The 15572-nt window shown below is 45.0% G+C and overlaps 1 protein-coding gene and 1 long non-coding RNA gene across 18 annotated transcripts in view; one reads left to right on the top strand and one right to left on the bottom strand.

The window, feature by feature from the left end:
• LOC148687275 (uncharacterized) overlaps positions 1-15572 on the bottom strand; it is a 337005-nt gene that overhangs the window by 60977 nt on the left and 260456 nt on the right. The gene's annotated exons all lie outside the window — the stretch shown is intronic.
• FAM184B (family with sequence similarity 184 member B) overlaps positions 1-15572 on the top strand; it is a 64172-nt gene that overhangs the window by 7394 nt on the left and 41206 nt on the right. For 9 of the 17 annotated variants that reach the window (XM_060278975.2, XM_088658208.1, XM_088658250.1 and 6 more), the window contains exon 2: positions 14938-15000. The exons of the other annotated variants lie outside the window; for them this stretch is intronic. In XM_060278975.2, the coding sequence (XP_060134958.2) occupies positions 14938-15000 (63 nt within the window). The remainder of the gene's footprint in view (positions 1-14937; positions 15001-15572) is intronic. 17 annotated transcript variants of the gene reach the window in all.

Raw genomic sequence — 15572 nt, 5'->3', positions numbered from 1 at the left:
ACAAAGTATAGAAAGCATTTTTCCTGGATGCCAAGACCCAGGTTTTGTATATATATATATAACATGCAACACACAATAATCCAAATTAATTATACATTAAAATGCAAAACTTTATGCAAAAGCCACAAGGATTTACAAACTACCAAATCTGACAGGAATTGTTAGTACAGTCATACCTCGACAACCGAACGCTTCGACTTCCGAAGGTTTCAGCTTCCGAAGTCGACAACCCCAAGTCTTTTCGGCGTGTGCATTCTGCGCATGCGCAGAAGCACAGAATCGCGCTTCGCGCATGCGCCGACAGTGCGCTTCGACAACCGAAAACCTCGACTTACGAAGACGGCCGTGGAACGGATCGTCTTCGTAAGTCGAGGTACCACTGTATCTGATTCCAATAAATTTTTCACATATGTGACTCAGTCCAAATGTCCACTTCTACTGTGTTATAGTATTTAACTCAGTCCTTTAATTTCCTTTGGATCAGTTCATGAGATGTTGTTCACAATTCCAAGAGATGCTGGTAGAATTGTAAACAGATGTTGTTGAAGATATGGATGAAGATGTAGGCAAGCTGTAGGCAGACTAGGGTGCCGGCGTTTTCAACCTGTTTCGCCCTGGCAGTCCTGTTACCTAGGAGGCTGCTATTCGCCCCCAATGTGGCCCTTTGGTTGGGGTTAGCAGATAGCACACTCCCACAATAGTGTCGGGGCTTCTTCAGTGCTTCTCAGATCTTGGACCACACACTTTAAAAGATGGTTTACGTACAAACTCTCCAAAGGTCAGGTTCATGTGCTTTCCCATACATTAGTCAGAAAGAAAAACATGCTGATTCCCAGACCGTCTGCGGGCCGGATTTAGAAGGCGATTGGGCAACATTTCCCTGTGTTGCCCAGGAAATGTTGTATTTGACTGCTTCAGCGATGATACGTCCCACACAATCCCAGTCCGATAACCCTTTAGTCATCACAGTAGTGGCCGTGAGGAAGCACAGCCATCGCTCTCCTAGCTTCCCAAGCACAACAGGTCACTGGGTGCTTCCGGAGAGGGAGAAAGGACGGGAGGTTGACCGAATGCAGAACATGGTGGGTGGCGCAGAGGGTTAAACCCGACACTACAAGTGCACAAGACAAGACACCTTCCATGCATTCAGATTTTTCATGCCACATCTGTTATGACCCTGAGGAAATAGCAGAGGAAAGAGGCGGGAAGCGGAGAAAAAGACACAGAGCCGGCAGAGATTAGAGAGAAGACAAGTGTGCTGGCAATATCCATGCACGGACAGGGCCTAGGAGCAGAAGTCTCTGCACATGCAGCTGTTTGGAAGGAGGAGCAGACAAATAAGGGAGCTAATGAAGCATGAACCAACAGGCTGTGCGTTTCCTAGATGATACGAATCTCAAAAGCAAGTTATCTTTGCCTTTCTCCTGAGCTCTGAATTTCCTTGATTCTTTGGAATACATAATTTATGGACCCATTAGAGAAACCAGTACATGAATAATGAGATTATCGGGTTTTATTGTTGTTAGAGGAAGTTGTGTGTCAAACTTCGCATGCTGCGCTTGAAAAGCTAACCGAAAGCTTGGCATCCCAATTCGGCAAGGTCCACAGATCACGACTAACCTCTTTTGCATAACCTCTTTTGCTTGGTGAGTTTGGGTCATAAACATAGAATACCAAGCTGCGCATGATTTACATTTTTGATTTCCCTTTGGTCTAGAATAATTGTGAAAATGTCAAGTTCTTCCATTTGTTGTGCAAATCCATCTTTAAGTATCCATGCCCATTTATTTGAAAACACAATTTGTATAGCTCACTGAATGTTATTTCTAGGTCTGTCAGTATATGTAGGATTGCCTTCCAAGGCCACAATTCTTTCCACACAAAGGCTGTGTACGCAATGCTGGCTTAAAATGCAACTAGGTCATTTTCCCCCCAATTCAGATCACAGCTTGTTAGGGAAAAAACTAATCAAGAGGCAGTACCCACCGTATTTTTCGCCCCATAAGACACACCTGACCATAAGACGCACTTAGCTTTCAGAGGAGGAAAGGGGGAAAGCCCCGTTTTTTGGGGGATCAGCTCAGAGTTGTGTAGCTTCTATTGCAAAGAGGAAAAGCCTCGTTTTTGGGGGGATCAGCTCAGAGTTGTGCAGCTTCTTTTGCAAAGGGGAAAAGCCCCATTTTTAAAGGATCAGCTTAAAGTTGTTGAGTTTACTTTGCAAAGGGAAAAAATCCTGTTCAACTCACAGTTCTGCAGCTTCTGATAATCTAATCAGACAGATAATCCAATCAGCCAGTCACATGCTGCAGCCTCCCTCTGCAGAACATTCAACAATGGAGGCCTGGGCAAGGGGGTGTGGCCAGGAAGGGAGCTAGCTTCCCTTCTCTCCCTCCCCGGTCTCTTGCAATCAGCTGCTGAGCAGCTTCTTTTCAACACCCCTATTTCCCTCTTTTTAGCCTTTAGCTCTTTCTAAAAAAAAGCATGATCTGCTTTCCGCCCCTGGGCAATTCAGCTCCAGGGACCACGCATTCGCTCCATAAGACGCACAGAATTCCCCCTTACTTTTTAGGAGGAAAAAAGTGCATGTTATGGAGCGAAGAACACGGTAATAATGTGTGCCTGAGAGCAGCAATCTAAATTTGCCAATATGTGATTGAATCTCACCTAAAAAACAGTCCAGAAGTACGCAAAAAAAAATTTACTTAAGAAATTCAAATGCCACTTCATAATGTCTAGCTGAGAGCAGTTTACAGTGTAGATTAAAACAGTAAGATATACAACAGAACAATAAAAACAATAATCAACACTATTGAAAGAGCACTGTACAAACTTCATTTCCAGTGCTTGAAATTAGTTACAATTTCTCTAATGGTGCTGTGGTCTAAACCAGAGCCTAGGGCTTACCGATCGGAAGGTTGGCAGTTCGAATCCCTGTGACGGGGTGACCTCCCGTTGCTCAGTCCCTGCCCCTGCTCACCTAGCAGTTCGAAAGCATGTAGTGCAAGTAGATAAATAGGCGGGAAGGTAAACAGCGTTTCCGTGGTTTGCCAGAAGCGGCTTAGTCATGCTGGCCACATGACCCGGAAGCTGTCTGCGGACAAATGCTGGCTCCCTCGGCCTATAGAGTGAGATGAGCATGCAACCCCAGAGTCATCCACGACTGGACCTAAAGGTCAGGGGTACCTTTACCTCTACCTATACAGTACTGTTAACTGTCCTGATTCCTAGGAATGGGATTACTTATTCTTTAGAACAAAAAATAATGCAAAATATTTCAGTTACCTCTTTTATGGAGGTAATTCTAATCAGCCATTTCCTCTTCAAACTAAACTTTCAGTGAAGTTAACATGTCCATCTCCCAAACCTTAAATTTCCACATATTTATTTTTCTGGTGCGTAGGACAACAAATGATTATCAATACATGTTTAGTTCCTCATACAAAAAGGCTTGAGAGCTTCCCTAAGAATTCTTCTGTTCTGACTAAAGGGACAAGTAAAAATAAATAGGAAATCATCTGGTATTTGTTCTCTTCTAGGATCCTCCAAAAGTGCTTTCACATCAGTTACTATATTGTAGTATATTGATCTTTCGAAAGGCTCCTGTGATTACACTTAGAGCCTTCGGTTACCCTTATAAATCAGGTTTATGGTATCCGAGACATTTCTGCTTTACTGCATGGACCACTTTTATTCAGTTAATTATACAGGAAATAGAATTAAATTACTGTAGTAAAGTTTGTGATCCTTTCTGCAGGTATTTTGTCATTTCAGTTTGTTTTGAGCACAAGAACTCTAAAAGCTGAAGTGTCACCAAGATATGCCAGATAGAATCTTCTTTTAGAAAGGTCAGCAAAGAGACTTCCGTTTCTGTACTCTAAGACTAGGGTTGCCATATGCCCGCAATTTCTCGGACATATCTGGAATTCTGCTGTCTCTAACTGGGGGATCTTCCTTTCCCTAACCCTACCCCTAACTCAGGATCCTTCATCAGCCATTCATCAGCTTCCCATGAGTCCCCATCAGCTTCTCATTAATGGTTTCTTCATACAACAAGAGGCAGAAAGGAAAGGGAGTGTTGGACTAGATTGGCTCATGGTCAAATCCCCACTCAACTATGACGCTCTCTGAATGACAGGATGACGAGAGCGCCAGACCTTTACTTGTGTAGAAAAGATGCATAGAATTCCTGCTTCTACGCAACCTATTTAAGGTGTAGAACACCATCCTCTTTTTTCATCTGACCTCCCCATGGGTGTCTATGGCATACCTATGGTATGTCACAAAGGTGGATGAGAGGCTCAGCGAAAAGGATAGGTGAGGGACAGCACAGCTTTCCAAACTCTGTGTAGTGACATATTGGTGTGTTGGCAGCAGTGTGTTGTATGGTGGGTTGTGTGAATGCTGCCTGCGCTCCTTCCGGGGCTGGAAAGGGGTTAGTTTAACCTCCGGTTTGGTAGTAAAACTAAATTACTGTGTTGCGAAATGATGCACGTCATTAAAGAGTGTTGCCAAGAATGAAAAGTTTGGAAAGCTCTGATGTACAGTGGAACCTCAGTTTATGAACACCTCGGTTTACGAATTTTCGGTTTACGAACACCGCGGACCCATCTGGAACGGATTAATTCACTTTCCATTACTTTCGATGGGAAAGTTCGCTTCAGTTTATGAACGCTTCAGTTTATGAACAGACTTCGGGAACCAATTACACCCATGCTTCGGGTTAAGTACGCTTCAGGTTGAGTACTCCGTGGACCCGTCTGGAACGGATTAATCCACTTTCCATTACTTTCAATGGGAAAGTTCGCTTCAGTTTATGAACAGACTTGCGGAACCAATTGTGTTTATAAACCAAGGTACCACTGTACAGTATGCCACCATGGGCCCCTTGGAAGAAAGATGGGTAAGTACAATTCATAAATTAATCTAAGCAAAACCTTCCTTTTTTAAAACAACAACAAGAACAAGAACAAGTAATAATAATAATAATAATAATAATAATTTATTATTTATACCCCGCCCATCTGGCCGGGTTCCCCCAGCCACTCTGGGCGGCTTCCAAAAAAACAGAAATTCTAAAATACAGAAATCCATCAAACATTAAAAGCTTCCCTAAACAGGGCTGCCTTGAGATGCCTTCTAAAGGTCTGGTAATTGTTCTCTTTGACCTCTAGTGGGAGGGCATTCCACAGGGTGGGTGCCACTACCGAGAAGGCCCTCTGCCTGGTTCCCTGTAACTTGGCTTCTCGTAATGAGGGAACCGCCAGAAGGCCCTCGGAGCTGGACCTCAGTGTCCGGGCAGAACGATGGGGGTGGAGACGCTCCTTCAGGTATACCGGACCGAGGCCGTTTAGGGCTTTAAAGGTCAACACCAACACTTTGAATTGTGCTCGGAAACGTACTGGGAGCCAATGTAGGTCTTTTAGGACCGGTGTTATGTGATCTCGGCGGCCGCTCCCAGTCACCAGTCTAGCTGCCGCATTCTGGATTAGTTGTAGTTTCCGGGTCACCTTCAAAGGTAGCCCCACGTAGAGCGCATTGCAGTAGTCCAAGCGAGAGATAACTAGAGCATGCACCACTCTGGAGAGACAGTCAGTGAGCAGGTAGGGACTCAGCCTGCGTACCAGATGGAGCTGATAAACAGCTGCCCTGGACACGGAGTTGACCTGTGCCTCCATGGACAGCTGTGAGTCTAAAATGACTCCCAGGCTGCGCACCTGGTCTTTCAGGGGCACAGTTACCCCATTCAGGACCAGGGAGTCCTCCACACCCGCCCGCCTCCTGTCCCCCACAAACAGTACTTCTGTCTTGTCAGGATTCAATCTCAATCTGTTAGCCGCCATCCATCCTCCAACCGCCTCCAAGCACTCACACAGGACCTTCACCGCCTTCACTGGTTCTGATTTAAAAGAGAGGTAGAGCTGGGTATCATCAGCATACTGATGGACACCCAGCCCAAACCCCCTGATGATCTCTCCCAGCGGCTGCATATAGATGTTAAAAAGCATGGGGGAGAGGACAGAACCCTGAGGCACCCCACAAGTGAGAGCCCAGGGGTCTGAACACTCATCCCCCACCACCACTTTCTGAACACGGCCCAGGAGGAAGGAGCGGAACCACTGCATGACAGTGCCCCCAGCTCCCAAGCCCTCTAGACGGTCCAGAAGGATGTTATGGTCGATGGTGTCAAAAGCCGCTGAGAGATCCAGCAGAACAAGGAAACAGCTCTTACCTTTGTCCCTAGCCCGCCGGAGATCATCGACCAGTGCGACCAAGGCAGTTTCAGTCCCATGATGAGGCCTGAATCCTGACTGGAAGGGATCCAAATGGTCCGCTTCTTCCAGGCGTGCCTGGAGTTGTTCCGCAACCACTCGCTCAATCACCTTGCCCAAGAATGGAAGATTTGAGACTGGGCGATAGTTGGCCATATTGGCCGGATCTAAAGATGGTTTTTTGAGAAGCGGTTTAATAACCGCCTCTTTCAGCGGGTCTGGGAAGGCTCCTTCATGGAGAGAAGCATTTACCAACCCGCGAAGCCCATCGCCCAGCCCTTCCTGGCTAGCTTTTATAAGCCAGGATGGGCAAGGATCAAGGAGACAGGTGGTTGGTTTCATTCAAGAACAAGAACATTTTTATTTGATTTTACAGATATACGGTAAGTTTCTAACAATCCAAATGCATATCCATATATAGAGATTACTGCTCTGAATCTCAGGACTTTCCCCCAACCCTTCCATGGGTCCTACCGTATTGTCATCATTTACGGTACAACTGCATATTGTTCCATAATCTATATTTTGCATCCATCTATATTATCTGTAATATTTGATACATTACAGGTGAGATTAAAATCTTGCTGATGTTTCCATCTGCTTGCTTTTTGTCCTCTTGGTTCCTGAGCTTTCCAATCAGCTTTGCCATTTTGGCATAGTCCCATCAGTTTAGCTTGCCATTCCTCTCTGATAGGGACTCTTCCTTTTTTCCATCTCTGGACTAGCTAAGCAAACCTTCCTGATATCACCAGTAAAATTTGCTTCCACTTCCAGCCATATTGACTTCACTATCCCTTAAATGGGCAGTCCACTGAGGTTTAGTGCATCTATATATTTCACAGGACAGACATTCTGTTGCCCTACTTTTTATTCCTTTTGTGATTAGCCTCTTGTGTGAACATAGAACAATGTAGGAAGCAAACCTGAGCTTTGTGCATCTCAGGAATGCCAGGCCATGTGATCTTAGATAAGTGGGGTGAAAAGAAAGAAAGAAAGAAAGAAAGAAAGAAAGAAAGAAAGAAAGAAAGAAAGAAAGAAAGAAAGAAAGATCCAGTAATGGCTAAAGGAAGAGAAAAAGTGAAATTAGGTTGTTGCTTTTAACTAGAGGATGTCATTTTTATAAAAGGCCACCCCAAAAAAAACCACAAAGCTGGCATCTGAGCTCCAGTCTCTCCAACTATATTTAAAGAACAACCCAGGCACTGGGCAACAGAAAACTCAAGACAACGGTAACATTTCGGAAGGCTGAAAATGTTTTGCCGCATCTCTTCCTGCTATGTATATAGATCCAGAACAGGCAGGCAAATGTATGGAATGTGCAGAAGTTAAAAGGTTACTTATAAAGCTTTAATGTGAATTTGTGTAATTGCTGCCAAGCTAGTAAATAAATATCAACCACTGTGGACTATGGTTATATGGGCTGCGCCTTTAAGAGCAGTCTGAACATGTAGGCAGATATTCAGTAGATGAAGCTTTCCCCATTGATTCATCTCGAGGTCAAGAAAATCCATGTGGTTGCAGGTAGCAAGACCTGGAGGTTTGTGACTTCCAGGAGGTGAGTTACTTACTTGACATGGCCAGTGGGCTGCATAATCAGAAGTTGTTCAGGTCAGATCGAAACCAATCCCATTTCCCACCAGGTATTTATGTATTACAAATATGAGTATTTCCATCCTACCTTTCTACAATCACCTTTGAAGATGGATTTTAAAACAATAAAATACAAAAAAACCTAGCAGCACATCCCCATGTTGAGCAAAAGATTCCTGCATTGCAGGAGGTTGGATTAGGTTATATTCGTGGTGCCTTCCAACTCTACAATTCTATGATTCCATGAAATATACAGTGGTACCTCTACTAACCTTCACCTCCAGGATATGTACGCAGCAAACCCGGAAGTATTCTTCCAGGTTTCGCCCCGCGCGCATGCGCAGAAGCGCTCTACCGCCACGCACGCATGCGCAGAAGCAGTCCCTCTGCTTGCGGAAACCTTGGGATCCGACCGGAGCTCCGGAACAGATCCCGTCCACAACCGGAGGTACCACTGTATACTCAGAGGTAAGCCCCATTAAGTTCAATATGACTTCTGGGTAAATGGTATATAAATGACTGCAATCCAGTTACTCAGTGGGGATTATTTCCAAGCAAACAAATGTTGTTTCTGTTTTTAAAAAGTCAGAAAAGGATAGTATACATGTTTACACACACAAACACACATACATATGCAAAAATTGCAACACAGACAAAAATGACATCTGTAATCTAGATGTTTCCCTTGAATTGCTATTAATCTCTTCCTCATATGTTGATTGCTATTCATGCATGTTTGTCTTGCTGTTAGTTCCTGTTAGCTACTTTCCATATACGTATCTAGATAGAAAGGTAGGGTATGAATAAGATAAATCTGTGCCTTCTGCCTGCTGCCTTTCAGAAAGCTTTCTCGTTCTTTGGGTTTTCTTCTCCTCTATTTCCTATCCTTCCTCACACCTTCTCATGACACCTTTTACAGAGTTAATGAGTCTGGCTGCTGGAACAGCTCTTTTAGTGCGCTGACAGCAGATTCCTGCAAGACTAATGGGACAGGAACAAAAACATAAATCAGGACATTTCCCCAAGAATCACTTAACATCTCTCTACCCAGCCCCATCCACTCCATGTTTTATGCTGCCAAGGCAAACACATATTGTAACTTTTAGTACAAGATTTCACAGCAGGGAATGAACAGCCTCACCAAAGACTTTTGCATGTGAGGGTTCAGGAAGATTCAGATCTATCAGTGCTGGGTGCTTCTAGGCAAGGTTTTAATCTGCACACGGGCCATTAGTTTTGGGGGTTGGTTGTTGTTTTTTACTTGCTGGATTTTCCCTAGATAAGGTCCAGGATCTAACCAGCCCTTTCCTCATATTATTATCCTCATCTTCGTTATATTTCCAGATATATGGTGATGCTCAAAAGAGCCAGCCATAGCTTCACAGCCTTCCCTGAAGTCTGACTTAGCCATTTGAGAAAGTAAAGGTAAAGGGACCCCTGACCATTAGGTCCAGTCATGACCAACTCTGGGGTTGCGGCGCTCATCTCACGTTATTGGCCAAGGGAGCCGGCGTACAACTTCCAGGTCATGTGGCCAGCATGACAAAGCCGCTTCTGGCGAACCAGAGCAGCACACGGAAACGCCGTTTACCTTCCCACTTGGAGCGGTTCCTATTTATCTACTTGCCCTTTGACGTGCTTTCGAACTGCTAGGTTGGCAGGAGCTGGGACCGAGCAACGGGAGCTCACCCCGTCGCAGGGATTCGAACCGCCGATCTTCTGATCAGCAAGCCCTAGGCTCTGTGATTTAACCCACAGCGCCACCTGCGTCATGTCGAGCGGTAGCAAGAGCCATGGGGTCCCAGGCACCCACATAGGATCTGTGCCCCTTTGGAGAATGGAAGACACGGCGGAGACTGTCAGAAATATGGTTTATTCACCATACTGTAAGATCTGTACTTCCTCCATGCAGACTGAAGATCTTAACAGTATGGTCGTTTCAAGAGGGACTTGCCGCCCTTACCTTCCAAGTCTCGGACTGCAGAATCTGGGACCGGCAGCCATGTGACACCGGAAGCTGCGTTGACATAACTTCTGCTGTCGCTTTGCCCTTCTATGGGCACAAAATGGCCGCCGTCAGCTTCAAAAGTAGCTTCTACGCATGACCGGAAGTGCGTCGACACAACTTCCGGTGTCGGGCTGCCCATCTATGGGCACCAAAAATGGCCGCCGCCAACACCGGAAGTCGCGTCTACGCACTTCCGGTCATGCTTGGATGCGACTTTTGAAGCCGGTGGCGGCCATTTTTGGTGCCCATAGAAGGGCAAATCAGAAAAAAATGGCCGACGGCAGGAGAAAATAACAGAGAAAAACAGGAGACGAAGTGATACGGGGGACCCCCGGGAAAAGGTAAGTAAAAACGGGGGTTTCCCGGGGAAAACGGGGTACGTGGCAGCTATGTTGTCGCCACCTCCCCCCCAAAATGGATCTCAGCTCTTCCTCCTGCTTCTATCAACACCTTTTGTCATGTTAACAGGTTTTCTCTTCGCTAAGCCAGCCCAGGAATTCTCTGTCTGACAGAGCTCTGCAGCTTGTACCAGTGGCGTAGCGGGGTGGGTGGGGTGGGGGCTGTCACCCCGAGCGCATTTTGGGGAGGGGGTGCGACCGGGTGCCCCCACAATAGGCTCCCATCAGGCAGGCTCCAGCTGTGGAAGAGCTGCCAAGGCATCTTCCTTGTGCCCTGCTACAACTCTGATCCTGGAGCGCAGTGGAGAAGAGTTGGCAGCAGAGAGTCGCTGCCCCTCACCTTGGCTGGGCTGCTGTGAGGGGCAACGGGCTTCCCTCTGTGCCTTCCCCCTTGGGGATGTGCCCTGCAGACACTGGAAACATACGCTCCGCCACTGGCTTGTACTTAAATCCATACCCCCAAATCCTAGCATTTATTAATTTCTAGGCTTTAGGGGGGTCCCCCCCTTAAATCTATAACACCACCGTGTTTGTATAATGCGGTGTTTTAAAGATTTGTTTTTATATTGGCTGCGTATATATTTATTTCTGATATGCATTTTGGGTTTTTTGGTATCTTTATCGAATACTGCTGTGGAAACACTCGTTGGCAAGTGGTTTGTACATTCTGAAATAAGGGGGATGGGTGGATGAGACAGTATGGGGGAACAAACAAGCAGGATGAGTGCATCCAGAATGTTCATCCTGCCTCACCCTCAATCCAGGCCAACACATCTTGAGGACTAGCGAGCTAAACACAGCTCAGCAGTCATGTATTGTTGATGCCTAGGACTAGGAAAGCAGTAAAGTTCTCACACCACGACCTAGTATGTATATGAATTATGAGTTGCATTCAACTGAGTGGGCTTGTGGACCTGCCTTGGTGTCATCCTGGAGGTAATTCTTTAAACCAACAGATCCCTACTTGTCTGCCTGAGCAGAGAGGCTTCTAAAATAGATCCAAACAGACAAAAGATGACAAACCAATGAAGGACACATTTTACAACACAGGAAAAAACCAGAATTGAGACAGCAGCGAGAGAACAAGATACAGTAAAAGCAGGCTCCGTTTCTCCTAGTCATTTTTAATGTTAAAAATGAACTCATGAACCCCAGCTCAGGGGGCTCATTCCTCACCTTCAAGGAATAGATGGTATCATTTCTGCCTCTCTTTTTTTTCTTTTTACAGAATAAATAATAATAATGAGTATGGGAAATTAGACTGGTACAGCCATTTCCCATCACTGTGCTGCTAGTGCAGAAACTACAGGAAGTGTGCAATGAAAGGCAGGTTGGATTAACTGAGGGGCAGGGAGGGCCCAATGTCATCGCCAGCACAGCCCCCTTCCCAACCCAGTAAGCATGAACTGGAAGGAAACAGCTGATTGCTGATCTGATGGTGGTGTGGCTTTCTCCATGATATTCTAGTAAAGAAGCTGGTAAAATGCTGGCTAGACAATGCTACCATTCAGTGGATTTGTAACTGGCTGGCTGACCGAACCCAAAGGGTGCTCATCAATGGCTCCTCTTCATCCTGGAGAGAAGTGACTAGTGGGGTGCCACAGGGTTCTGTCTTGGGCCCAGTCTTATTCAACATCTTTATCAATGACTTGGATGATGGGCTTGAGGGCATCCTGAGCAAGTTTGCAGATGACACCAAATTGGGAGGGGTGGCTAATACCCCAGAGGACAGGATCACACTTCAAAATGACCTTAACAGATTAGACAACTGGGCCAAAGCAAACAATATGAATTTGAACAGGGAGAAATGTAAAGTACTACACTTGGGCAAAAAAAAATGAAAGGCACAAATACAGGATGGGTGACACCTGGCTTGAGAGCAGCACATGTGAAAAGGATCTAGGAGTCTTGGTAGACCACAAACTTGACATGAGTCAACAGTGTGATGCATCAGCTAAAAAAGCCAATGCAATTCTGGGCTGCATCAATAGGAGTATAACATCTAAATCGAGGGAAGTAATAGTACCACTGTATTCCGCTCTGGTCAGACCTCACCTGGAGTACTGTGTCCAGTTCTGGGCACCACAGTTCAAGAAGGATACTGACAAGCTGGAACGTGTCCAGAGGAGGGCAACCAAAATGGTCAAAGGCCTGGAAATGATGCCTTATGAGGAATGGCTTAGGGAGCTGAGTATGTTTAACCTGGAGAAGAGAAGGTTAAGGGGTGATGCCATGTTCAAATATATAAAAGGATGTCATATAGAGAAGGGAGAAAGGTTGTTTTCTGCTGCTCCAGAGAAGCGGACACGGAGCAATGGATTCAAACTACAAGAAAGAAGATTCCACCTAAACATTAGGAAGAACTTCCTGACAGTAAGAGCTGTTCGGCAGTGGAATTTGCTGCCAAGGAGTGTGGTGGAGTCTCCTTCTTTGGAGGTCTTTAAGTGGAGGCTTGCATATGTCAGGAATGCTTTGATGGTGTTTCCTGCTTGGCAGGGGGTTGGACTGGATGGCCCTTGTGGTCTCTTCCAACTCTATGATTCATGCTGTGTGGGGCAGGGAGATTTAAACCCAGCGAGAAACAAAGGGGAGGACAGTCAGGCCTTCACCACTCCTCACCATATTGGTATGGATCATCTGAGTGAGAGATAGGCTTTCATCCTGCTTTAAATCTCGCTGCCCTGCCCACCACAGTAGGGATGAAAATATCCCCCTGAACAGGTTGGGGAGGGGCACCAACTTGGCCCCATCCCCTACGGATCTGGCGCAGCCGCTACTGGAGTGTGACCCCATGAGCTTTCTTCCCAAGTAATCTCATCCTTAAGATGAAATGGCTTCCTGTCCCTTTCTAAAGAAGAGCACCCCTGCCCAGGATCTGAGCCATTGCTTCTAATTGGCAACATGCAGAATTATTTAATTCTGTTTCCGCCAATTTGACAGCAGTCGTTGAATAATTGAGCAACATCTGGGTTCATTAGCGCTCCTTTAGGAGGAAGGATTGTGGAAGGCCGTTTTCTTTGGCTAAAAAGAAAAGAGAAGAGTTGATATTACAGAGAAATCACAAGAAGTAATATGAAACTCCCTCATAGGAGTGTCTTAACAACCAATATAGCTTTGGGGTGTTTGTTTGCTCAGTTCCCAGAATATGTTTTGCTGTTGCATATTTATCTGGAATGTTCCCAGACACAGCACGGATACTCCTGTTATTTTTAAGACTGCAATCTTCAAATATCACCAAGCAATGAGCATGTGCATGGCTTTTATTTTCATGCCGTTTGCTTAATGGACAGCAGCCATGTGGAATCTTCACTGCAGCAACACCACTTAGCTGCCCCATGGCTCTTGAGCCATCTTATGGGTAATTCCAGAAATTCTGCTCACCTCCCATGAACCCCTTCCATTATCTCACTTCTGCCCATGTGCGCATTGTGTATCATTATGTTACTGGACTTAGTTGTTGTATCGGTTTCCTGTCTCTGTTCCGTTCTCACTTGAGAAAGATAAACAAAGTTTTTATTTGGTTTCCTGACTGGTGTGTCAAAAGCCTTCTATGGCATGTGCCTCCTTTGGGAAGGCATGCGTGAACTAGGACCAGGCAATATCTGGTTTTCTGCATCGCAATATATCACCAGCTAAAGATTGTGATATACCAATATATCACAATGTCTGAAACAAGGATGGCACTATGTAGAGGCACTGGCTGGCTTCACAGTTTTTCCCTCATTGTGATTTTTGCATAGCATACACATACAGTGGTGCCTTGCAAGATGAATTTAATTCATTCCGCGAGTCAATTTGTTTTGCGAAAAATTCATCATGTGAATCGCGGTTTCCCATAGGAATGCATTGAAATTTCTTTTTTTGCCCATAGGAACACATTAATTAAATTTCAATGCATTCCTATGGGAAACCGCGATTCGTAAGACGAATTTTTCGCAAGACGAATTTGTCTTGCGAGTCACCAATTCGTCTTGCAGGGCATTCGTCTTGCGAGGTGCCACTGTATATACATCATTGATTTACGATATATTGCCAGGTCAAAAATTATGAAACCGATATTGCGATATGGACTCCAATCCAGTTTTGGATGATATATATCGCCCAGCCCTAGTGTGGACCTCTCTTGCTCTGCATGCAGAGACTTTTCAGATGTGCTTTTGTCTTCCTCCCTCAGCTCAGGGCTTATCCACCTTTCCTCTTGTTCTGTTGCTTCCCCCATCCCCAGGGGGGAAACCGCTCTTGAGCACTCAGTTGGAGCAAACAGCAATTCAGAGAATACCATTTGTTCCAATCGACTGCTAAAGAGCCGGTTTGGAAAGGGGAAAACCTCTTGGAGCCCTGCCTAGAAAGCGTGGGGCAAGCATTAAAGAGCTCAGACCTGTGCTTTTTAGACACAGCCCAAGCGGAAGTGTGGACAAGCGCTCGGCCGTGCTTTGCATCTGTGCATAGGCAATATGAAAACCATCATTGATGCCTGGATGGGAAAGGAGAGGGGAAATGGCTTCAAGGAGAAGAGACACATAATTTTCACCACTGTCTCTTGATGTGCGGTCTTGGTGTGTGCATGTGCGCATAACCGGCTTGGCCTCAATACCCCTGGAGGCTGTCGTTTAGCTTGCGTATTCAAGTCAAGTAATATTAAGCTGTTTGCACTGTTCTGTTCACATTGCAGGTTGCAGATTTGGGATTCTTCTTCAAGATCATGCATCTTCCTCAGCTGCCTGCACTCTCTAATGTGATTTTTATTTATTTATTTAATAGCCAGTCATTTTTATAATTTATCTGTCCTGCTTTTAATAGTGCTTCATTTATTTATTTTCATATTGCTCCCACATTGTTTTATGAGAGGGTAGTATATAACTACTTTTACAAACAAATAAATAATGGGACCTACAGGTATGCATGGCTATATAATTTGAGCCAGCCTATTTAATTCATAGAATAGTAGAGGTGGAAGTTATCCCTAGTAGGGTGGGCCATAAAAAAAAATTTTTTTGTTTCCTCCCTTGATCTTATCTCGGGCATATGGTATAAATATAGTCAAATTTCAAATTTGGGACAAATCGGTTAATATTTGGACCCTGCTCCTACAGATTGAAATTTTGCCTCACTACGAGTGATAAAAACATAGGAATTTGACTCATTAATTCTCAGTATGTTAAATTGTGAACTAATAAACATAAATTTTAGGTTTTATGTAGAGCAATAATAGTTGCATGCTATTATTTTCTGCAATATTTATTTATTTAAGATAAAACATGTTGATAGTTTACATGGAAAACCAATGGTTTTGATAAAAATTATATG

This window comes from Zootoca vivipara, chromosome Z1 (assembly GCF_965207765.1).
Source record: "Zootoca vivipara chromosome Z1, rZooViv2.hap1.1, whole genome shotgun sequence".
Taxonomy (NCBI): Eukaryota; Metazoa; Chordata; class Lepidosauria; order Squamata; family Lacertidae; genus Zootoca; species Zootoca vivipara.
Note: the sequence above shows the minus strand (reverse complement) of the source record. Positions and strands in the feature narration are given on the sequence as shown.